Source organism: Lepisosteus oculatus, chromosome 19 (genome assembly GCF_040954835.1).
Source record: "Lepisosteus oculatus isolate fLepOcu1 chromosome 19, fLepOcu1.hap2, whole genome shotgun sequence".
Lineage (NCBI taxonomy): Eukaryota > Metazoa > Chordata > Actinopteri > Semionotiformes > Lepisosteidae > Lepisosteus > Lepisosteus oculatus.
This window is the reverse complement of record NC_090714.1, coordinates 7,618,647-7,644,917: the sequence shown is the minus strand read 5'-3', so window position 1 is coordinate 7,644,917 and position 26,271 is coordinate 7,618,647. Positions and strand designations below refer to the sequence as shown.

General features: G+C 39.8%; 1 protein-coding gene across 3 annotated transcripts; it reads right to left on the bottom strand.

Annotated features, from left to right (window-relative positions):
• Positions 1–995: 995 nt before the first annotated feature.
• cog7 (component of oligomeric golgi complex 7) lies at positions 996–23,895 on the bottom strand. 3 transcript variants are annotated; one of them, XR_011182619.1, is made up of 19 exons: positions 23,635–23,895; positions 22,336–22,595; positions 21,592–21,740; positions 19,665–19,781; positions 18,974–19,142; positions 17,609–17,691; positions 15,385–15,507; positions 14,824–15,022; positions 13,680–13,807; positions 13,089–13,243; positions 12,279–12,395; positions 11,806–11,871; positions 11,303–11,489; positions 10,867–11,007; positions 10,270–10,353; positions 9,076–9,190; positions 7,739–7,882; positions 4,761–4,900; positions 4,111–4,197 (listed from the first exon to the last, which is right to left on the bottom strand). XR_011182619.1 is itself a non-coding variant. In XM_069180782.1 (18 exons), the coding sequence occupies exons 2-18, from the start codon at positions 22,499–22,501 to the stop codon at positions 4,031–4,033; spliced, it is 2,310 nt and encodes a 769-aa protein (XP_069036883.1). In that variant the 5' UTR covers positions 22,502–22,595; positions 23,635–23,894; the 3' UTR covers positions 996–4,030. The 3 variants fall into 3 exon arrangements, 2 of the variants coding, with proteins under 2 accessions (XP_069036883.1, XP_069036884.1); XM_069180782.1 differs by lacking the exon at positions 4,761–4,900 and having other exon boundaries at positions 996–4,197; positions 23,635–23,894; XM_069180783.1 differs by lacking the exon at positions 4,761–4,900 and having other exon boundaries at positions 996–4,197; positions 22,336–22,512; positions 23,635–23,894.
• Between the last annotated feature and the right edge of the window lie 2,376 nt (positions 23,896–26,271).

The following is a 26,271-nucleotide window of genomic DNA, read 5'->3' as shown; positions in this document are numbered from 1 at the left end:
TTCTATTTGCAGACATTCAGACAAGGCCAACATAGTGCATCTGCTGGAAGACTTTGCCATTCTAAGAAGTCAATGGATTCAGTGGACTCATTCCAAAAAGATAGCGCGGCTTTCCTTCTGTAATGTTTTATTTGTCTGCGGTGACATTTAGCATAGGTGCTAAAAACAGAGTGCACAATTAAGTTCTTAATAAGTATTAAGTATTAATAAGCCAACTATGCTGCCAAGTCAGTGAAAGGCAACACAGAACAGAGGAGGCGCACTAGATGAAGTGTAAGACACTGGCAGACAACAGAAGGAAATGTTTCTGCAAATTCAGACTTACGGTTTCATACCAGGATAAGCCCCAATACCACCAAACCTAAACCCACCCTCTTTTTGATACTTTATCTTATTCCCATGTCATCATGAAACAGTTGTGAATCTTTGGTTGACTCAGCCATGGTTTCTTATGAGAAAAACAATTTACAGAAAACACACTGAGCCATCTGCAGGGTTTCAGTTAACTGCTCTTCACACCACTTTGACATTTCAGAACAATTTCTAAAAACTGCTCCAAGCTATTAATAGAAGAACACAGAATTACTCAAATCTATTAACACAGTTAACACTTGTTAATTATTGTTAATTAGCAGTATTCTGTGCAGTCAGTTACCATTTTATGTAGATCCTTTCACGTTAAAATAAAAATCACCTCTAGTAAAAGTTAAGGTGCATAAATGTCTTTCAATCTAAACTTAAAAATACAAAATGCTGTATGTATCCTTGCATATATTGGGAACTGACTGGAACATGGGTCTCCCAGCTCAGACAGTCTTGAAACCCATTTCTCAGTGAAAGCAACTTCAGTCAACAGGAAAGTGCCCTCTGAGCAGAGTCAGGCCGTCTCTGTGAAAGCAGATGGTAAGCGTGTAAATGTCCTTATTTTGGGTGGTGCTCTAATTGGTGGTTTGGGATGCTGGGAACTCTCATTGGATATAATAACTGACTTCAAATTTAAGAGGTAAATGTTTCAGACTTTATTTTAATAGTCCTTTAAAAATCCCTTCATCTTTTTACAGTGCTTTCAATTGCAAGAGGTGGTGTGGCTTGAACACGCAGCATGGGAGTCTGCTTCGTCAGAAGCTGCGAAAAGCTCATAGCCCTTTGAGAACAAGAGAGTCAGCTTGATAATCTACATTTTCTGGCATTTTCTTGTCCTCACATAATTATATCTAATGTTAAAAAACATCAGCACCAAGGGGTACAAAAACCAACACCAACATATTCTAGTTGTATTCACACTTAAGATACAATACATGCAATTCTTCACTTTAAAAGAAAACCATAGTGATGATTAAAATCTTCTCTGGATAGGTTATTAATGTGTTAACAACCCCTTCACCCATTATCGCATCACAATTTCAAAAATCACTCTGTTGATTTTCCTTAATGCTGCAAGATGTATAAAATGTGTAAATGTAACAACATGTTCATGCTCCTGCAATATTAAAACAACTGTTGCCTGTGTTTACGGTACATGTTTCTATTCAGACAGCCCAGGATGTTTACCCTAAACATCCTGAAACAAATAAATTTGTAATTATTTAAACCCTATATACAATATAAGATTCCTCCATATCAGTTAATTACATGAGTGGGTTCCTCCCTGCCTATGAAACAATGTAAGAATAATAGCAGGCTGCAACAGTCAGAATCCTCAAATTTGAAACAGGATTTATTAGTCCTCAATAATTACGTGTAAGTCCTACTTCCTAGAAGGCTCTCAAGCTGTTTTTTTTTCAATGGGAGAAAAATAATATAAAATAGTCTAGATCAGAGCTACTTAACACACCCTTCTCAATCCACTCAACTGTAGGACTTTAGTACAACTAGCATCTTAATTGTAATAATCTGAATCTTGCTAATCAGCAATTAAATTATTAACAAATTGTGTACAGTACAATTGCACAGTTGGATGCAAAGAGCCAAAGTTGGGATATCTTCTGTTCTGGACTTTGGCCTAGAAACAACTAAAGATGCAAACATAAAAATAGATGTTTAGGAAGCAAGGGCGTTCAGCATTTGAAATATTGTACAAAAAAAACTGCAATCTGTTTTTCCCTCACACCAGCAAGGAAAGGATCAATCCAGTCCAAAAAGTAGCCAGGGAAGGTTAGAGACAAAACCATTTTCCCTTAAGAGGCCAGCGTAATTGGAGAGCGAGAGCTAGCACAGCAGTCTGTGGTCCTCAGCTTCCCCCTCCATCCCCTCCTCTGTGGCTGTAGACTGGCTGATGCACCGCCTCTCCTCATGTGTGGAATACACACCCCCAGGGCCCAACGCTCTATGGCATCAGCAGTGAGCTGGGCAGCAGGGGAAAGTGGTCCCAGACAGCGTTACATCACAGAGTGGTTACATAAAGGCCCTAGGCTTAAGCAGTACTTGAGTGGGAGCCAGCAGTGTCAGCAACTCCAGCATCAAGGCTGCTGTAAATTGAATTGCTGCCTTTTTTTTGTCTCGCTGCCCATCGTGCGGTTTGAGAACAAAATGTTCTCAGAAAGCTTTCTATTCAGGGACCAGAATTCTGCTTTTATGTTGGCTGTGAGGGCACCACGTATCCGCAGTCAATTTATATAAACAGAGGGCTTTTGAAGGAGAGAAATGACTTTGTCATCAGGTCCCTGCATCTGGAACTGCAGCCTTTGCAGTGACCAGAGAAGGACAGGTTTCACTGACATGTCAGCCGACTGTTTGCAAGCATAGCCTGCAGCAGTCAAATTCAATTCCGTGACTGTTTCCATCACAGAATATCAAACAGTTGGCATTCATCTGACACTCCACGGTAGTGACAAAGAAAGCATGAAGAATGTTGAAACATGCAACCATAATGACAAGTGCAGTCAACTGTCAATTTGGTTCTATTCTAACTAAAAACTTAGATCAGCATTAGGCATTACCAGTTCCATTAGTACATGTGAACTTGCCACAGTTCTAACCGTGAAATACCATTCAGATGGAAATACACCAGCAAAAATACAATTAAGATGGAATTTAAGTGCTTTTATTTAGGCTAATCATGTTACAATTGAAACAAACTGCTAACTAATTTTAAGAGTAACTTAATTATTAATTTCTGTGAGTGATACTTTCTTCTAAAGCAACTCACATTTGTACTCATTTATACAGATGGATATTTTACTAGAACAGTCACTGAAATATCTTGCTGAAGGATGCAACAGCAGTGCCAGGATTTCTGAGCCTAGAGCCCTAATAGGTCCTCCACACTGCTGCCTCATAAAATACATTTAAGACTGTATAATAACCCTCAGCTAGGGCTAGGGTTAGAGTTTCTCTAACCCTATCCTTTAGAGTTTCTAAAGTTTTTTTAGCATAGGACAAGTCATTTTCTAATGCCTTTCCTTGACACTTGAACAAAAAAGTTAGATTAAGGGCCTTGTAGCCGGTTGTTTTTGGAGAACCAGTTATTCAAGTTCCTGCTCAAGAACACAAAATAAGTCCTGTCAGGAGTGCTTTATTTAAATTCTAGTTTCCCCCAATCCCCCAGTTGCAATGTCAGAGCCACACTGACAGCAGTGTCATCCAATCAGCGGAGAGAAATGAAAGTCCTTCATATTCTGATTTGTCATTCCAAAGTGTCTCTTAGTTACCTGCAGCACAAACAAGTCACAATACAATGCTAAAGCAATGGGGATAAGGTGAATATCTAAGCACCATTTTACACCCAATGTTCTTAGAAAAATGCTTTTCAAAACATCTGAATTCAAGAAAGTATTCCTTTAACTACAAATGATTAAGTAGTAAGTAGGGATTAAGGAAATACAGTATTTATCATTTTGATACTACAAATTGTAAAAAATCCTCTCCCACAAGATAGTCACTACAGACTAAAATATTTCCCTTTTATTTTACACTTCTTAAAGAAAAGATTTTAACAATTTATATGATCCGAACTGTACACAGCAAGGAGGTGATGGCCCAGGAAATGTTATGGGGTTTCAGCTGCAAAGCAGCACCAAGCTCCTATAGTTCAGTAATCCAGATTCCTCATGGCTGCAACAGCGGATGACAGTCTTCGGGGAAGGGGTTTGGCTGTCTGTCTGAAGTCCTCGGGTTTGGCCTTTAGGAGGGTCACTATCTGCTGCAGCGTGCGAGATGCCTGCAGTCCCAGGGCGTCCATCACATTGCTCAGGTAATCTACAGAGAAACAAACACCCCCTAAGGAAGACTGATATGCAAAGCAGCACAACTACAGCACTTTTCACACACCTCTAAACCTAAAGCAGTGCTAAGTGCTACACAAGATACATAATAAAGACTATGTGGCAGAAATAACAGGATCCTGGATTGGCTAAAATGGCGGGCCTCTGGGAGCAGCTAGAACAGTTTGAAGAGGATGGGCCTCATCTCTGCAAGACGTCCAAGAATATGTGTATCGCAATCCCACCCCCCTCTTCCAACAGGGTTACCTTCACTGGCAATTGAGAGGAGGAAAATGCTGTGTGGGTCCAAACTGTGCTGTCTACCAGCTCCTCTGGGTTTCAACAGAACTGAGACCTGAGGGTTGTTCAGGCCAGGAAAGATGGTCAAAGTCTGTCTCAAGATCCTCAAATCAACCACGCAATCCCTGTCACAAGAGAGCCTGTTCATTTGTCTGGGAGTTCCTAATATTTTGTGAGAATCACCCTCTCCTTGTGCCAGTAGCAACACAAACCCCATCATGTAAAATTCCATCTTGTCCTAGTGCGACCTTGTGCTACCTTTTCTTCTGTCCTGCTTCTCCTGCTGCTCCTCCTTCTCTTCTCAAGCACCTGTGCGGGGGAGCTGTCTGCCTGCAGTCTCAGGAATCATCAATCCTGTCTTTACAGACCCCAGCCATGACCCCTGTGTCCCTTCTTCCCTGAAACCCACAGTCTGTCTTAAGCACTCACATCTACGTTTTCATCTATCTCTTATTTAAATATTATGACATATGCCTAGCTTTACGGGTAATTAATCTGTGGTTCTATATTATACAAATTACATAGAATTGTGTTATAATTATTTGAATTGTGTTATAGTTACTTTATGTAAGGCACTTAAGCTAAAGGCATCTTTTAAATGCATGTGTTTCCCTTCATTTTTAGAATGCTGATCCACGTAGGGAAGATCTCTGCTTACATCGAGTGAACAGAAGTGCTGCCAATCTCAACAAACACGGTCATACAGTCATGTTTGAAAGTTTGCATAATTTGAGATTTTTTGTTTTTTTAACCACAAAATGCATATTTAATCAGAATGTGTCACTTCATAAGTATAATTATTCACCAATTTGATTGTTTTTAAAGAAAATGTCCATGCAGCAAAATAATACACACAGTATACAGAAATTGTGCAGGTGCAAAATAAGTGAAGGTAAAGCAGGATCAGGTGGGTCAATGACAGAGTGTTAACCAATTAACTGAGATAACCAATGAAATTGAAGATCTGAAATGATGTGTTAGGGAGGAGCAAACAAATAATTGCAAGAAAGTAGGTCAGTTACTGTTCCTACGAGTCTAGCATCATGCCTCGAACTAAGGAAACATCAGCAGATATGAGAAAAAAAAGTAGTGGATGCTCATCAATCTGGACAAGGTTATACAGCCATTTTGAAAAGATTCGGACTCCATAAATCCAATGCTAGGCAAATAGTATACAGATGAAGGGCATTTAAAACAATGGCAACCCTGCCAAAAGGTGGTCGTCCTCCTAAACTTTCACCCAGGGCCAGAAGGAGAATAATAAAAGAGGTAAAAGGTAATCCTAAAATAACATCCAGAGATCTAGAAGCCTCCCTAGCTGCCTCTGGAGTAGTGGTGCATAGATCAACGATAAGAAGAACCCTGAACAGAAATGCCATCTATGGAAGGGTCACCAGGAAGAAGTCTCTTCTGTCAAAAAAGAACAAGCTGCCAGTCTGACGTTTGTCAGAGGTCATCTGGACAAGCCTGAAGAGTTCTGGAAGTCCGTTCTCTATACAGATTTATCCAAAATGTAACTATTTGGGTACAACAACAGGGCACATGTTTGGCAAAGAGCCAACACAGCCTACCACCAACAAAACCTTATCCCTACTGTCAAGCATGGTCATGGGAGTTTCCTTGTATGGGGCTGTTTTTCTTACTCTGATCCCAGGCAACTTGACATCATTGAGGGAATCATAAATTCTGAGAAATATCAAGGAATTCTTGAGAAGAATGTCAGGCCATCAGTTCGAAAACTCAAGCTGGGCACAAAGTGGATGTTTCAACAAGATAACGATCCTAAACATTCAAGTAAGTCCACTAAAGAATGGCTTAGGAAGAAGAGGTTCCATGTAGTGGAATGGCCAAGCCAAAGCCCTGACCTGAATCCTATTGAAATGCTGTGGCAGGACCTGAAGAGGGCTGCTCATGCAAGACATTCTTCAAACCTCACAGAGCTGGTGGAGTTTTATAAAGAGGAGTGGGAAAAATTCCTCCAGCTAGATGTCAGAGACCGATAATTGGTTAAAGGAGACAGCTACTGCTACTACTATAGGAGAAGTTACTACTGCTAAAGGAGGTGCCACAAGTTACTGACTGAAATTGACTGAACTGACTGACTGAAAATCATTTACTTTAAGACTATCCGGTGACTTGTTAAATATCACAGTCTAATAATCTATGAGTTCAAATCTCTTTTTATGTGTGGGAAGTCTTTATTTAGGATATTCATTCTATATATTCATTAGTTCAGGTTCATATAATATCAAAAAATTACCACCTCACAAACTTTCAAGCAAACTTTCAAGCATGACTGTATAAGTTCACATACTTTCAAGCATGACTATATGTCATCTTGCTGTGCCCAGAAGATTAATTCCTCATATGTTTTAATTTTGCACCTTTAATGAGTCAAAATGAATTCTGCTGACAGCAGTGTAATGAGTTTCCCTATACGTGAAAAAGACTACAGAAAAGACTACGATTAACCAGCACATTACAAACTTCAGCAGTTGCATAAGCCTTGAGAGAATGATTTGCAAGGTACATGTACACCCTCACTGCACGATTTTTCTAGACACAATCTGCTAGTTTTGTGCAAAACCTAAGAGGGGTTGCACATAAACCAATTATGTAGTGTTCAGTTTCTTTTTTCTCATTCACTAGATACAGATCGCACCTTTTCTCTGAACAGTGGCTCAGGTTTCCTGTTGTCAACAGTTATACGATACCTCCCCATGAACACATGAAATGAAATCAGATGAAAGCACATATTCTGTGACATTTCAAATATAGAACATTCTCTGTTTTATATCAAACTCGCCATCAAGTAGGCATGGTTTTGTAGTATTGAGGTCAACTAAAATTAGAAAATAAAACACCTGCAGTGCTGTAAAATACTGAAATTTCAGTGAAAGTTACCATCAGTTTTGAAAGCACGTACTGTAAAATGATCAGCAAAACTAGCTAGTTTTTGAGTATCTTGTAGCTGTACCATTATTGCATGTTTGCAATTAAGAAATGCATCCTCTTATGTTTTTCATTGTGTTAACTTTACAAGCACTTTATATTTTTGAAAAAGCATAAACAGTATAGTTTAATCTCACAGACCTCAATTAGTGCTAGTGCTAAAAGACCTATATAACTTACTCAAATTCCTCGTGATGGTCAATAGTTAATACACAGTAACAGCCTGGAAGTAAAAGGTTTGCAAATGCTGTCCAAAGTAAGAAAAAAGGATTTTGATTTTTTACCAATGTCGGTGGCAAGCTGTTTGGCTGAGTGAGGGGTGAGTTCAGAAATCTGGAGAATGGCATCACAGTAGGTCTGCATCGTTGCTCTGGCAATCGAACCCAGCCAATAGTCTGCGATGTTATCCAGCTCGGGCAAGTCATCAGCTACTCAGAGTAGACAGGAATGACTTAGTTTACTGAGACACCTAACCAGTTTACACAGATACCTGGATACTTTTTATTATGTTGTCATTTATACATTTGAGTTGTTAATGCAAATCCTTCCAGACAGCTCTTATCTGAAGGTACTGTATGCTACAGTTTAGTTATGGTCACCTGATCCTTTAAAATTCATGATTATTTTTCTCTTGAGGCCAGTCACACTAAAAATCAGCTCAAAACACCATTAAATCTCCAGCAGCCTTATCAACATACATCTCACAACTGGCAACCCACTGAAGCTAAGCAGGTGTGAGCCCGGTCAGTACCTGGATGGGAGACCTGGGAAAAACTAAGGTCGCTGCTGGAAGTGGGGGGCACTCACCCTGCAGTCTGAGTGGGTCCTAATGCCCCAGTATAGTGATGGTAACACTATACTGTAAAAAGGCACCATCCTTCAGATGAGACATAAAATCGAAGTCCTGACTCTCTGTGGTCATTAAAAATCCCAGGGTGTTTCTCAAAAAGAGTAGGGGTGTTACCCCGGTATCCTGGCCAAATTTCCCATTGGCCTTAACCATTCATGGCCCCCTATTAGGGCGGAGCGGTGGCTCTGTGGCTAAGGATATGCGCCTGTGACTGGAAGGTTGCCGGTTCAAATCCCGCGGCCAGCAGAGGAATCCTACTCCGTTGGGATTCTTAACCCTACTCCTTACTCCTTAACCCTAACTGCTCCAGGGGCGCCGTACAATGGCAGACCTGCATTCCTAATGCAAGAAATTGTATAGGGCTAATAAACAAACAACATTAACATTAACCTATTAATCCATGAAAATCCTGAAAAGCTCTTTACGTGGAGTGTCTAGAAAAGCACTACATAAGTGTAAGTAGTGGCTTCCCTGGCTGGGGAATTAAATTAAATTAGCACAGGACACTGACAACTTCACAGAATTATCAGCACCATGCAATAACCAGCTGAGCCACTCAGCTCCCTTCTAAACTGAAGGGCTTAGAAGGTTGCATAGTTTGGTTAAACTATCCAAGATCTGATAGGGTGGGGCTGGGTGGTTTGGTGTTTAAGTACTAGAAGGAAGCTTGGAGGCTCACTGATCCTCAGGGTACAGAGGACCAAAGTGGGGGCTGCTGACCCCGGCAGCCCACCGTCCATCGCGCTGAGCTCACAGGGCTGAAGGCATTACCTTGCTCAGGGGGGAAGGGCAGCTTCCCTGCGTGCAGCGCGAGCTCCAGAGCCGGGTCCTCCTGCGTGACAAAGGGCTCCAGATGCAGTGGGAGTGACATGATGTACTGGCCAATCTGTGGAACAAAGGCACACCTGCGGGTTTCAGTCCTGAAGGATATATCTCGCCATGTGTTCAACCCTACAGACTCTACCTTCAACCTCTTCTGCATATCTAATGAGATGAGTGGCCAGCCTTGGCCCTAGAAAGTCACAATCCAGCAGGGTCTAGAGGATACCCTTGAGTAATCAATTTCCAAATAATGGGAACAACTTATTTTTAACTACAGGTACGTAGGCAGGTGATTCATGCAATCAAGTCATTAAAGAAACAAAATGTACATTCCTGAAATAATCCAACCAAATTAACAGTCTAAAATGATCAATAACTGTGCCAAGGTTTTACAAAATGATGATTTAGAGATGACCAGCTCAAATGTGGCTATCCAGGGTTGGCCACCCCACATATATCCTGACAGGATGTGCTGTAAGACAATATTGACTCAAGCTCCAGAACTCGAGCCAGCTCTGCTTAATATTTTAAACACTGCCATCTGGTGGATTACAGCATTTACATGTGGCTTGCTTCCCATGTTACAGACAAAAAAAAAGTGTTTTTTAAAGGGCACCCCTGTTACTGCTAATACTACAAATCTGAACAAAAACCTACATATTAACACTGAATCCTCTTTTTGTCTGAAAATCAATAGAAGTAATAAGTAGTAATTCAGGAGACACTCTAACCCGGAGAGATTTACAGACACTAGAGGTGGAGCTATGCCTCAAGAACTCCTGCTGCAGATGTATATACAGTATTCACTTGAATTTGATACATTGGCTATATTCAAAAGGATACCATATCCATACAGCATACAACATTGCTGTTTTTTAAAGAACTTCTTAAAACACAGAGCAATTCTTTTTGAATTATGAGCTACCTACTGTCACGGTATAACTTATTTTAACCAACAGAGATAAATGACTGTTTCATGTCAATTCATCAAGCAAGAACAAAAGATTAGGAAGCAAGAGTGTACGACACATTCCTGTTCCTTGGCTGTGCGTTTTCTCTGTCCCAATCCTAATGTCCACCTTGGGGAAGACCTGAACAAGCCCCAGTGTGAGAAAGCACTGTTGCAAACGCTGGCACGCTTACATTAGTGATGTACTCCAGAGGGGACAGGCTGAACGTCGGCAGGTCTTCTGTGAGCGTCTCGCCTGTGCCACTAGAGCTCCAGCTCTGTTGACAAGGAAAAAAAGGAAAAAAAAGTAGCCAGGATGTGATGAACTCGGACGGGCTGTCCAATTGACAATCATGAAGAATGAGCGTCATATAGCGGTTGGTTTTGATACAAATACAAATAGGACTATGTAGTGTTTACCACATATGACACACCAGTGGGAATTGTTAGGATATACCAACACCAGCATTTCCACCAATGATGTGCCCTGTGCTGTGTCTGGTCATAGTGTAGAGCACTAGCTTGCCGATGTCCCATCTGCTTGTCTATCATATGTATTTGTTCCTCTGTGAACGGTTTTCACCATTGAGGGGTCAGAATAGCCTTATTTTATGAGCAACATACAGCAAATTGCTGACCATAGGAGATATTAGGTTCTCAAAGGGCCGGTGTGCCAATCATTCGCACATGGTATTCGCGTAGCTCTTATGGAAATAAATGGGTTGAGCTCAAAGAAATCGAATTAATTCCCGAGAACGCTGCTGTTCAAGACAACAGAAATGTTCTCTTACCTCCATTCTGTGGACGAGGGAGAGCTGGTGTTTGATCTGGAGGAAGACGGCGTCAAAGGCCAGCTGGTGGGCCTGCTGGTTGAGCCGGGCAAGAGCCGCGCGGGGCTCTGCCAGCAGGCTGGAGTTACCGGTGCCCTTCTCCTGCAACAGCCGAGGAAACACCTTCATGAGCAGCTGCAACAGCAAGGCACAGAGAGCCACCCGCAAAGGACAGGAATGGACCAAAACCTTGTCAGGGGAGCTACTATAGTTCAGTTATATCTGTGGTGCAGGGCAAAATCTGACTCTACGAAGAACCACGAAGTACAGTAAATGTTTGAACTAGCAACCCAGTAATTAAATGATTATTCTGTGTGTTGGGGTCATGAACTATTAAAAACAACTAATGAACCAACCATTACGAATGCCATGGCTAGGAAACAATGGGGTCTCTTACCTTTAGGTTATAGAGCATCTCCATAAGGCTGGCATGCTCTGCCGCACTGCCCTTCAGTAAGTAATTATACTCTTGCCACGGGTTCCTGGTGGGGCTCTTCCTGTCTGCAGAGCTGGCCTCCTGTATTCCAGCAAGAGTGCGGGGACTGTACGAGTCAGACAAGTGCTTCCCTGCAGTGGACAAGATCCTGCACGCACACAGAGCCTCAATACACAGTAGCAGCCATAGTTCGCTCATTCAAAGCCAGTGTGTTACAAAAGTCCTTCAGAACATTTGAATGAATAGAGTTGAAAAGACTAGATAGATAAGATCTGACACATTTCATATGTGTTGAGGGAAACCAGAGAAAACACAGTATTTTTTAAACAATCACTGGCATTTTTCTATGCAGAATAAAAACTATTCTGAGGCAGAACAAAATGAGTCAGCCAGTGTCATGAAAAAGCAGATAAGAAGAATTCATTTACATACAAAAAGAATTTGAATGTTAAACTGCTACTCACCTGTTTGCTAACTGCTGCTCGTAAGCCCCACATTGTCTCTGTAATTCACCGCATGTTGCAATGATTCTGGAATTCAAGAGAAGGTAATATAAGAACAAGCAGGCCTGTTATTTCCTTAACATATGGTAAGGTTTGTTACTGTTAGCAGTAGAGGAAGCAGAAACTGAAATTCTTGCAAATGGTCTTACAACATTTTCCTTTTGAAGTGGTCTGCCTCAAAATTAATGACAAGTTTTATCTAACTGGTACAATAATTCATTGATAATTACAGACCATGTACACTATTACAATGAGAAAACCAGTATTTGTTTGCCAACTGGTCCACAATGTGCACGCTGCAACATTCATATACTAAGAATAAACATAAACACAGTACATCAAAACATCTTTAAGCCTCAAAACACAATGCATATCTGTGAATGGAAACCAAAGAGCTGGTCAATGCTTGCATTTCAGCTCTTAACTAGACATACCTGACTGAGTTCTGAAAAGCCGTCCAGTCTTCCCGAAACAGAGAAGTATTTGGTATATCTTCCAGTTTGCACTTCTTTCTAATAGACTGCAGCGTAGTAGAAAAATCAGAAACATATCTGGAAGAGGAGAATATTGTCATGTTAATACAAATATAATACAAATATTGCAGCACTATTGGATCCAGTTTTCAGGGAGGAATTAACTGAATCTGTCAGTTTTCACCCACTTCAAATTCCAGTACTCATTTTCGCTGAATTTACAGAATCGCTCACTTCCTAATTGAACATAACATAGTATCTCTTTTGTAAGCAAGTGACAAATGTGTATTGGGCACTAGATAAAGCCAGTTTGCAGGACAATCTAGTCTAAACCAAGCCTCTAATTTTCACGCCTGGAAATTAAAGTGGCAGTGAGAGGATTAAACGTATTATACATTCCTTCTATTTTCTGAATTTCCATTTGTCACCTTACACTTTGGAAGATGGCAAACGTAGCTCCAATACCGTACTGCATTCTCTGCAAGAATCCATGCCCCGTTCATGTATATTTACAACAAAAGGGTAATAGGAAATCGAGCTTGCCAAAGCTGCATGCATAAAAGAATTTCCAGGTAAAGCTCTTCCTAGAATCTGTGCAACCATTACAGCTGCCACTTTCACTACTAGAGCTGCTTTCTGTACTTCGTGGTATTAAATATACTAAAACTATACTAAATGCCAACCATTTCTGCGGTAATACAAACGTCACAAGGATAATTCTGTGAAAGGGCTCTGTATAGTGGAGTCCCACCATACCCGCCAGTCTCTTACTTGGTAAAAAGAGCCCTCAAGGCCCGAAGCAGCCCGCATACGCCTAAGCCGTCAGTTAACTTGATGCAGCGGTCCACAGACGCATTGGCCAAGCCAAACAGCTTGTTTACAGAGTGACTCAGTTCCTGCACACAATCTATCACCTCCCCACGCTCCTGAGCAGAGGAAGAAGATGGAAATCAGTCAGTTCACCTAGAACCACATAAAGGAATAACTGTTGCCAAAATTCAGTATAAAAAAGTAAAATACAGCTTCACATGGGCAAATATAGGCATTGAAGGGCAAGTATTATGCAAAGGCCAAAAAGGTACAGTTTTGCATTTTCATTTCCCAGTCCTATTGCAGACAAGATGTACACAGAGCTGTAGTGTTTACACCAGAGGCCTGACCATGCAAATGTGTTCAGGGTCATGATATGTATTTGTATTCTGCATCCAAAACAACTTAACTCTTAATCTATAATCCTGTCTATAAATCAGAAACATCGACCTTCCAAGAAAAATACTTGCAGTGAACTGAAACAGACTAGATTCCTGCTTGTATGCTACATTCTAACATGTTAAATTCAAATCATCATCAGAAAGGACTTACCAGGGGCACAGCACTAATCTGAATGAGCAGGTTGGACTCTTCCAGCTCACCGTACTGCAGCTGGTATTGCTTGTATGGCCCATACACTGCTGTGACCAGCTCACTCACTTTCACCAAGTTCAGGTCACCTGTGGTAGCAAAAACAGCAGTTCACAATTTAGACTGAAAACCTTTGCTTATTTCAAGAGACATCGTCTTACCTTGTAAAGCACAGGTTTAGACAACAAAGATAAATATTCTTATAAAGACACAAAGTTGAGAGTGAATGGGAATGTTTTCTGTGTGACAAACACTTCTTAATCATGTGATTGCTGGACCTCACACATTATGTGAGCAGGTAAGTACCACTTATACCTCTTCACATCATAAAGTATCCTTTACCTGAATAAACATCAGCCTGAATTGCCCCAAATGCACAGAATTCATTGCTCTCTACCCAGGATATACAGTATATGTGAACAAAGGTTCTGGGATTTGGGATTTCACTTAAATCACAGTTCTATAAAGTATAAACAGAATATCTTGCAATAAGAATTCAGATCACTTGCTTTTATTATATTGTATTCCAGAGCTTTTGTTTTGTCTAGTTAGAAGACTGTAGCCAACGGTCATCTGAAAACGTCTACTTGACTGGCACAAGAAAGTTCAGGATCTTGTAGGAATACTCCCAGAAAATTTCCCAAGCAAAAGAGCAACAGAAATCTTGGGATACACAAAAGTATTTTTGTATTTTCTTTCTTAAGAATTTCTTTCTTAAAATCCGTAGTTATTTCTTCCTCTTTTCCCAAGTCGGAAACAGACTAAACATTATCCTGTCTAACTGCAAAACCAATGCAACCAGAGATGAAGACATTGCATATGTAAATTATATCTCTCTAACCAAGCTGCTTCTGAAACCTGCAATCCTGGAACTTCAACAGCTGAGGCTTAGTATCTACAAAAGAGTGGATTCAGAAGATTTGTGTCACCTGTGCTGAGCTTGCTTGTGATTGATAGTTTAAGGAGGTCTCCAACCGACCCATCCCAAGCAAACTGGCAGCCCCAACTCTGTGTCACTGCTAGGCTGGAATTGGAACACTGACCTTGATGCAAATCTGAAATATTAAAATGTATTCTGGCACTTGGATTACGGTATCACATTTACCAAGGTGAGGCAACATGGCAGCTTCCAGCCCCTTTCCGAAATGCGCGGCCGTCTCATACAGTTCCAGCAGCACCTCCAGCTTCTCCTCTTGCCCTGTGCGCTCTATCGTTGTGCTGAGGCACACTGGGATTGAGGGTACCATGGCACCCAGGGTTTGTATCAGCAGAACTGTCACCACCTCGCTGGGATTCCTAAAAATCTGTTCGGAGCAAAGTAATTGATACTCTGAGGATAGTCATACACACCATTCATAATGAACTGAATCAATTAATAAAAAAATCTCCATCATGAAAGAACTGACTAAAATTTGCATTCATGTCTTCTTTTTTAAAGTAGCTTAATGCACTGGAAACATTATATGTCATAATGGACATAAATAGAAAGGATTCTGCTCACTAAAAAGAAAACTGAGGAAGAATGCTAGGAAAACTATGAAGATCTTCTAAAATATGACCAATAATCAAATTTCAGTCACATTTCATGTGGCTTTAAACCTGAATTAAAATGGATTAAGCTTTCCATTCAGATTTCATTTTCCAGGGACTGACATGGGCACTGTACCTGGCTGCACCACTGCAGCTGGGAGTGCCAGGTAGACAGGAGGGTGTCATAGAACTCTGCCAGCTGCTTGCTGAGAGTCATCTCGCTCTGACACAGGTCCTGCCAGGAGCTCACCAACAGACCCTGGGGAGCACGGGGAAGAAAACGCGCTAAGACAACCCAAACCCTTTCCCCCTTATTTAAAGTGGAATTTATGTAATTCACCTTTGTTCAATTTAAAAATCGCCAATGAGCTTGACTCATCGTGACAACCCTAGCACTAGCACATGAGAGATGACGGCCAGTCCACCTGCACTTTTTTCTCCAGCGGCAGAGCCTGGGCATCGCACAGTGGACAGGTGAGACTCTCACCAATAACTGCATGTTACCTGCAAGTCACTAGGATGGCTGCTGTGTGCAAAGCAAAAGATACTGTGATAGCTCAGGCCACATCACCTTACCTTGCAATGTTGATTGAATGCTTCCACTTGGGGAATCCCCAGTAATAAGCCCAATAAGTGTTCCAAGTGTGAAGTTTCATTTTTAAACATAATTTAAGAGCGTGATATTGATCTGGGTGTTTCTCAAATGTGTATTCACTTGCCAATATAGGCGGCACTTTTGTTTAACAAAGGGTGGTGGGTACATAGGATAAGCTACCCATTACCTAATTAATTAACTACTGGCAACCAAGCTCAATTGGCCCAACTGCATCCTCTTGCTTGTTACCTTGTTACAGTATGTTCATGAATTGCATTAAGAACCTTCACTGAAATATTTAGTGAAATGTAACATCAATCTGTCAGGTGCAGACTGTCACAGACATACAGATGCAGCCATTCAAAATGCGCAGGCGATACCGCATTATTTTCCGGTGCGCTTTACGCAGTCTACCGCGAGTTACTGGTAAATACCGCTATTTACCGTAAATTCTCCTATAATACCGCAAGCAAAATAATAGTATCCGGAATTTCCGCAAGGTGGAGCTAATAAAGCTCAACCTCTCATGTTTGAGCTGTCGCCATCAAAGTCTTTAACGAAGATATTACTAATAGTATTAATAATGAATGACCTTGGACAAGCCGTAAACTCAAAGTATTGCCCTGGTCCACATTATTTGTTTCATTGACCGTCTTTGCAAAAGTAACACCACAGCAAATTTGCAATCACGCATTTGTTTCCAATCATGCAAAGTACAGTGATTCAACATGCCTTTCACATGCTCATAAAAGAGATTGATTTAGGAACATAAACATATTACCGTATGCAAACTGTACTGTATACAGTATGTATATGTATATTTAATGTATTAACTGTGCCTGTTTAAGTATTGAATATTTATATGGAATTTTACCACTGCAGGGAAATCTTAGTACCTGAGCATAAAAAGAATAGGAGCATACTGTAACGCGTGTGAAGGCCATAAACGATATTAATTTTGGAACTTAAACATACAGTATATGGCTGGTCTCGGTACTTTAAAGAAAACACACACACCAGTATTCCATTTCTCCCTAAACATTTTAAGCATCGAAGTCTTTAACTTACGTGATACCGGAGTCAACAAGCATACTTTTAGAATTTGATTAAAAGGGAATATAATATGGAATCGCGTATCTAAAGAAATTAATAAAGATATAATTATATTCATGTACCGCAGCACAAGAATAGTACACGCTGTACATTGTCTGTTGATAATGTTTCTGTAGTGCTTTTTCAGCACTCTGCATGTGACCTTGCTGTTAGCTACTTCGATTTCCCTTCGGTGGTAAAATTCCATATAAATATTCAATACTACAACGGGCACAGTAAAGACGTTTACTGTAAATCTTTCTACAACAGACCAACGGACCACGAGTGCCCCTGTCACAATGCGCGACGCAATAGCCAATTACCTCCGGTACGTGTGTGTACCGCGCACTTTGAATGGCTGCATCTGTAGATCTAAACACCCAACAAAAAAATACAAAATATTGTGACCTACAAAAAAACATTCTGACATTCTGAGCATTCAGAGACTCAACATGATATGGCGTTACACTACTACCACAGCCTTTAGCACCAAATAAATGTGACACAGTTGATAGAAATTCTTTGAGCAATAAAATTAGGTCCAAAAAGCACAAGTTAAAGAAGAGAGAATGCATGGAATTGATTGGAAGAGAAGAAAAACTCAACAGCATTGCTTTTAACCTGAACCTAAATTAAATAAGTTTCATAAAAATAAAAAGTAAAGCTGGCTAACCTTATGACACTTGTAGTAGTAGGCGAGGAGTTGGGGCATTCTGTCAATCTCTGTGAAGACTTTCACAAACAGTTTGGCTTGATCTAGCAAGAAATACAGATCAGTAAGACATCACATAATGAAGTTTAACCCTAGAACACTATGTACTGATGTCTTCATGCTGTTTCTACCCTAATCATTTAAAGTCCACCCATAGACTATATTGTCTATGTCTATATTGTTCCTGATTTCTCTAACAACAAACCCAAAAGACTTCAGCTTGGCAGAATGCTCCTGCTGGGTTAATTCCTGGTTGTTCCCCAGTGCTGTGATCTTTACACCAGCTTCTTGTGAGTTCAGATACAAAATGTTGTTAGCTATACCATCTTAACAATCTGTCATTTTCATGACTAGTTTTCTGCCATCCCAAAGATTTCATGCACATTTCATACACAAAACATTTTAACTTATTTTCTACAGTAGCCTTAATCAGATATAAAGAGCAACTTAAAAGAAAATATTTTTTATTTTACAATGTCACTATATTTTATTGGCAACATAACTTGAGTTTGAAATTTAGGTTTGTCATTTTTTCTGCTATTCCAACCTGAATTAAGAGAGAGCCCCTTCACACTAATCCCTACCCTGCCATTGGTGGCTCAGAGTCAGTTGCCTGCTGATCTTTGGGGACTCCTGGTCACAGCGGGCTAGCGACATGACCCGTGGCTGGACCTTGTCATATCCTGGCATCACCAAGTTCAGCCTTTTCCCTCCTGAGCTATCTTCTTGCATGTTCAAGTTTGCTAGTTTCAGCTCAGTATTATTGCGCTGCAGTGATGTATCTGTTTTGCTACCAGTTTTTTTTCCAGTTGCTGCTCTGCACTCCTGGTTGAATGTAATGTGAATGATCATAATAGGTCTCTGTGAGACTTATTAAATGAGACTCTTACAGCAATACCATTCTCCTAGTACTCTCAAGAGCCCTTGTGCCAGGGGGCATGTTTTGGAGTGTTGTGTTTAATCTCAATTGGGCTGTATGGATCAGGAATGATTTGAAATCTGGTGTCCGACGACCATACACACCATTAACATATTGGATAATTTATGCAAGTCATTTATATCACTAGGCCTCTATCATTTACATGCATTCATATTTATACTCCCTTCTCAAATGCTGCAGGAGATCTCATCTGGATTACAATAAACCCTAAATGTGCCAAATTAGAAAACAAGTCAGAGTCCAAAACAAGTCAGAATGTTCTCCGTGTGACTGAGCTAAATCAGCATTTATCTGCCAATGAAACTCGCAGCTCCCATACTGTTGCTCTACAGGAAAGTGGTTCCAGACCCCAAGACAAGAAAGCATGATGCTCCACAACCACTCACCAGTTGACTGTGAATTAAATGTAGCAACAATCTGTGGGCTGGCTAAAGCCTCCAGTCTGTTTTTCAGTGCTTCTAAGTGAACACACTTCTCTGAGTAATCAGGGGTGTCTGCGAGCATTGCCAGACTGCTCGTCATGCTGGTCAGCTTGGAGGAAATAACACTCAAGTCCTGCAGGGGAAGCAGAAACATGGTCTCTCACTTTCCAACAGAGTGCTTTAACGAGGCCAGAGATTCATGCTTGGACTTCTTGAAAATCTGCAATGTGGCAGGATCAAGTGATAAAGAAATGGTCAAAAACACCTTGTCGCTTTCCCATTCACTAATTTTTCATCTTCTTACTGTAAATATAATTATAATCATCTGCTAGACTATGAAAAAGCCTGAAACAGGACGTGACAAAAAAATAATAATTTTCTAATCTCACAGACAACCACAAAATGATATATAGAACATTTAAATTTAAATACATAATATATTACAGTTTATATAGCTGAACAGACAATCTACACATGACAGCCTCAGAATACTCAATTAAAAAGTGAAACAAGTGAGTTTCCTATTCCGAGAAACTTCTGTAAAGTCGAAAGTTTGTTAGGTTTAATTCGATTTCAGGGAAAACCGGTTATGTTTCATTTGCTTTCAGGACTGCTGCAAGATGCCCACGCCCAACCTCCCTTGGAAGACATTCACCTGTGTCTTGAAGGTCTCTTCAATGTCCGCACTCAGAGTGCTCCACTTGTCAGCCTCCTGCAAAGCCTCTGCGGCCAGCTGCATCCGGGATTTCACTTGATCGATCTCCACCAGTACCTTGGACACAGAGATATACCACTTTCAGTTTCTCCTAGTGAAAAGGGAAAGCTTCTGCACTCACACGGACAAAATGGTTTTTTTTTGTTTTTTTTGGAAAGCATGTCCAACAACATCACTACATTATTACACGCCCAGCATCCTTCTTCTCTAGGACCAGACAGAGATCAAACCCTCTCAGCACCTTGCTCAAACCACCGAAGCTTTCTAGATTGCCCTCTAAGATGCATGCTAAATATTTCTTTCCTTCTTTCTCGTTTTTAATGTACACCTGAGAAAATGTTCTGCAGCCTATATGTTGTGTATTGTATTATTTTTACTTTTTGGTGTGGAAGTATCCTCAACTACCTCTTAACACTATCTAAAGGGTGAATGCCAACTGTCAGATATCGAACCTCTCAGTCCTCCAAGCTGAAAAATGTTATTTCGTGTTTTTACACAGAATTTAGAGCCTTTTCTATTTTTACCTTTTCAATGAAATTTACGGGCACTGTTTTCTTCAATATAATGAAAATACTATTCTTTGAAAAACTATACTAGTGGTTAACCTAAACCCACAATGCCGCAAGTTCAGGCTATATTACTATGAAAAGCACTGGGAAAAAATGAAAAGTAGCAATTTCAGTCAAGATTTCTGAAAGATAGCCTGTTCCTGAGAAGACTATTGGTAATGACATATCCAGCAGATCAGGCAACATTTGTAGTTTCATTCTAATGTGAAAATCTGGCAGTAGAATTGATCACAAATGGCTTTCAATATCTAAATAAAACAATGTAATTAAGTATAATGGAAAAGGGAGATCATTCAGACCTCTTTTAGCAGTATTATCTGAATGGATCAGCTTTACTAATCCACATGCTAAACGAGATACAGATCACAATGACACCAAAGATCTCACTGTTTCTATATATGGCCTGACCACAGCCGTGCTTTGATGCACATTTTCAAATTTCCTCTGTTCTAGATTTTCGGTAACTTGTCAGAAGACAACATGAGTGCCTGTGAAAATAGCAGTCAGAGCTGAGTTCACCCTGTGACTTCAGTTGACCTCAGATTGCAAGATTTTCTTTTTTTTGTCAGGACTAACCCACAAAAAGGGGTTCACTGTATTATTACACAAATAGTACAAGACCCAATTAAAACATTGTTTTAAAATATAACTAACATGTACCCACTAGCAATGAGAGGTAAAAAAACTAATTAGCTACATAATTAGAAGGAAACCACAGAACCTATGAACAGAAAAGGACTCACTAGCAACCTTGTGGTAAAGATGGATGTACAAAGTTAATCATACCTGTATAGCAAGTATAAAGTAATTGTGTCTTGACATTATATACACACTTGTAGCTCAACCAAATCACTGGAACAACTCTAGAGTCTAAGACGCTTCTATGAATCAAGATCAATGTCGGAGTACAGGTGGTTAAAGACATATCATACAAACAGCAGACTTCTAGTGGCAGTTTTAAAAAGGCTATGATTGTGTTGTGCATACTGATGAATGTAAATGGAAAATTCCCTACATGGGGTTAAACAATCTTACACTGGGGGTCCTGGTCTTCATGCCCTCTCTGATCTTATTTAAGTGAATTAGTTTTTTTGCACAGAAGTCAAAACAGCTATTTTGGATTTAAATCAGGTGCCATTTTAAAATTACCCATAGTACAAGTCCTACAAGATTCCAGGCCTTTTGCCTATTTCTGATGGACAAAAGATGACACAACAATTGGCCCAACATTTATTTAGTGATTTAATTTTACTTAGTGACCCCAGGTCATTTAAAAATCTTCTTTGGTAGTACAGTACCTGCATGGACTGGACTGTGTCCTGTTCAAATTTTCTTATGTCTTCCTTCACCAGGACCATCTGCTCCTTCAGGAAGGAGGCCTCCTGCTTCAGAGCCTCGACATCCCTCAGCACCCTGGGCATGTTCTGCAGGGCCTGGTTGCTGCTCTCTGTGCAGACCCAGGGGAAACAACCTTTCACAGTAATGCTTAGAACAAGGCCAAAGCCCACCTCCAAGCTCTGGTGTGCCTCAGAAGCTGCAGATGCCCATGTGTCAACAGGTCTGTCCTATCAAACCTACCAATTGAATGCTTCCTGCCGAGGATCACACTAAGCATAACTAATTTAAGACAATTATTGAATCAATGAATTGAGAGAGAACCTCCGTGTAACGAGTAATAAGAGGGAAGAGGTTCTGTAGCTCTCCAGCACCAGTTTGAAGTTCTTACAACCTTTTTCACAGTACACAGTATAATGGGCATATCTGAATGTGAGCAAATTTAACTGAACCTAATTTCTATTTGTACTTAATGTTATTTTAATGTTCCTATTTTTCGGTTTGTTTAGCAGAATGTGTAAAGCACGTCCACAGTAGGCTAACTCGTCATTAACTGCCACTGCAGTTTTGTGGAGGTATTATTGTCCTTTGTCATTGTTGACTACAAAACCTTCAGCATGAGGAGTGAAGAACTCCGATCTAGAAAAACCAAGTGGGTACATGCTGGAGTGGCACAAAAGTCAATGCTGTTGTTAAATGCCTACTACCTTCAATGGCGTTGTTGACCTCCTGAATGAAGAGCTGAAGCTTCATCACCAGTGTGGCAGCGTGCCCATCTGCCTTCCCAGGAGCCTCCTTCTGCACCATCCGGAATGCCCCGTTCACCCACTCCTTCACGTCAAAGTCATCGTCCAGAAACTTCGAAAAGTCCATTGCTGCTGGCTCTAAAAAGCTACACCTTAGAAGGATGCTTATCACAACACATTCCGTTACCCAATGCTCTCTGCTGCTGAAGTGCTTGGGCTTTCTGTAATTTTCAAAATAATGAAAAGGGACATGATATGAAACAGCTCAAAGGTGCAAAGCATACTGAGAGCAATGTCTGAGCAGAAAATGTCTTTGCTATCCTCTTTTCTGGTATTTAACTCTAAATTACTGAAGCTCATCAAAACCTTTTTGAAATATTTATTTTCTATTTATACATAAATATTGTACATAAGCCTAATTATACTGCTTCCTTGAACCATGTAATTTGGGTATGTCATCAGAATTAATTCCATAACACTTAATAACACACCATGTACACTGTTCTCAATGAGCAGGTGTCTGGAAATTAAGCTGACAATATGCAGAATTAATGATTGGTATTATGAAAGAATTCAACCTCTGTCTGTTTATCTTTAACTGGCAACCCATTAAGAGCTGTATACATTTAAACAAGTACGGGAAATCAAGTTTGTAAGTTGAATACAGCAGAATTCTGTAGGAAACATTCAGAAATTAGTTGAGTTTGAAATTCAATAAAGCTCAATAACTACTGTAGGTTCTGCAAGAAACAGGATCACTGCTCTACATAGTGCTCAACAAAAAAAAAAGCAAAAAACATTGTTGATCGTGTTGAATAATAACAGTTAATAAACTGTGGTCACTTGTCTATAGGCTAAAGAGAAGGAATTATACACGATCTATCTGGAAATACTTCTGTATTCGAGGTGCGTCACTCATAGTATATCAATACCAGTCCGATTCAGTAACTGTAAGTGCCTCACAAAATTTTACTTTTCGTTAACACTACGATAACACTTAAAAAATAGAAACTGCAGGTACATCCATTAACACACGGACAAAAACAATGGAGAGGTAGATACTTAAAGCACAAGTTCAAAATGGAATTAAGTCTGAAAATTGAATGTTTCCAAAACAGCTTTCAGCAACACGGCTGCAAATAAGAATTTAAAGATTGTGATCTCCCAATTTCAAACATTTCTACAATACCAGAACAAAAGCCTTTCCACTTTCTTCGGTTTGTGAACTGTATGGGCTGTAGATATTTTATTTCAAACTACCTTGTCAGTGTTTCAGTGCTTCAGCGGATTCTGTAGTACCATCAGAGGTCTAGAGACGAAAATGGAATAAATTATCCAAGACAACGAAATTAGCATAACAGCTATGTAAAGTTCGATCAATGCAACAGCGTCAGCCAGAATTAAGTGACAGATAAGCCTGACTTTCTTGAGAAGTCCTTAATAAATGTCAATTTTTAAAAAATCTGTCAGCTTCCACGTCTTTGACAGCTACTTCCTGAACACGTTAAATCAAGAGTGCTGAGAAACATTGTCTCGGTCTCTTTGGTTCCTGTTACTGAATACAGGATCCGGAATAAATACGTTAACCTCCAGTTTATTTAATTTTTAAAATCTCCGAAAGTATATCATTGTATATATGTCACATACAATTATATTTCTTATTATTTCGATTTTGTGGGAAATATACAAAACCTACAAAATGTTTGACGTGGCTGTGTGTTGCAGGTATTTTGGTCCGACTAGCGCACGTTTATTACTTCATCGGCCCTAACCCGTTGACAGTAACTCCATTTTTAAATTGATCTGGCAGGTAAATTAACAAATTACAACGTTTGCTTTCAATGGTAGATTTATTGCGTTCCTGAAATGACATTTTATATTTTTAAAGGTTTTGGTCTGCACCTTTTTATAGATATATCAGTCTTCAACATGGGAGACTGCTGGAATTGGTGTTAATGGGCCAGGAATTGGTGTTAATGAGCACACAAGGTGTGCTCACCTTGTGCTCTGTGTGGGCCCTAATGACCCTGTATAGTGACGCGCACATGACTGTAAAAAAGGCGCCATTCATTGGATGAAATGTAGAGCTCTGTGGACATTAAAAATCCCAGGGTGTTTCTCAAAAAGAGTAAGGGTGTTAATCCTGGTGTCCTGGCCAAATTTACCCCTGACCTTTATCAGTCATGGCCTCCTTATTATCCCCATCTATGAATTGGCTTCATCACTCTGTTCTCCTCCCCACTTAATGCTGGTGTGTGGTGAACATACTGAGCTGCCATCGCATCATCTAGGTGGGGGCTAGACATTGGTGGTGGAGGAAGGGAATCCCCATTACCTGTAAAGCAGAGAGGAGTGTCCAGAAAAGTGCTGTATAACTGTATAACTGTCAGGATTATTGAAGGATTATTGTTTTCTTAGTATTTCCATTTAATCTTTTTCATCCACTTTAAGGCAACAAGTTGTGACTAGGTAATTGTCATTACTAAATAATAAGGACTGCTGTCCATAGAATGCTAAAAAGCAAAGATGTTCACTGAAAAGAAACTTGTTGTGCTTCATCGTGCTGAGATGTTGGAGATGAGTTTGTTTTAAATAAAATTTTTATAATGGTACCAAGAATTAATTTCTGCTAAAAAGTTAAAGGGACTGAATATCTAAATAGAATGAATTATAAGAAGGAAAATTCAATTATTTGAGACCTAAAAGGAAAGTAGTTGAAATTAACTAACAATCTATAAACTAATTAACAAATAAACTATCAGTGAGATTGTGAGATCAGAACGCACTTCTTGACAGTGAGAATCAGTGATGTCTCGAACGTGGTGCCCTGTAATGTTGTTAAACTGATTTCCCTGGATTCTTTTTGGAAATGACTGGATCAGATTCTTTCATCAAGTGACCTTTTAACAACAAAATTAGAAAGAGAGGAGAAATTGCCTCCTGTTTTCTGTAACTTACTTTTTTATTCTCCTCAGTTCTTAAATATTACCCCATTTCTTATAATACACAAGGGAAATTCACTAACCCGTGTCATCGAAGGTGTTAAAACACAAGTGTATCTAACAGTGAGAAACATCCTAGTGCGGTTTCAAAATATGAAACAAATAACAGAGAATCTTAAGGGAGAGATGCCTTTGTGTTTTGGTTTTGATTGTCAACACCAAGACCAAGAGAATGTGTTAGTGTTAGAATGAGATTATCTAATTTTACTTAACCTTGGTTACTTTCTTTTTGCTGTACATAGAGTCAGATACAGAAGTATTATTTTTGAAACCAAGTCATTCAACATTACGGTTTATCATAGTACTGTATTTGTTTGCTTTAATTTGTTTTTTAATTCGACGTCAAGTAACCATATTCATTAAAGGATTCAAATTAAAATATTATGGTTACTCAACGGTGAACTGTTTCAGATTTCTTCTAATAATAATAACATTTTTCACTGTCCTTAAAGTCCTTCACAGCTTTGGACTTTTGTGTTTACACTCCCCTCCAAATTTATTCCCCATACCTTTGAACTAGGAACAATAAATGTAAAAAAAACAGAAAGATGTACAGACTAGATTATGTTTATTGCTAAAATAAGTCTAAAACTGTAATAGCATTACATAACAATAACAGTACATAACAGTAAACTTAATAGTATTGCACAGAGTAATGCCGTGTTCCAAAAGTGGCACTAAGCTCTTCCTGCAGGACCTCACTTTTGTGACATACTGTAGACAGGTGTTGACTTAAGCTGCGTGACCATTTGAGGGTGCACTGTTATAAAAAGGGTCTTGGGATATCCTTCATGACATGGCTCAGTGGTTACGATTCACAGTCTACATAAAGTAACCTTGACAATATCTCTCTCTGATTATTGAAAGCTTTGTACTATTAAATACTCCATCTTTC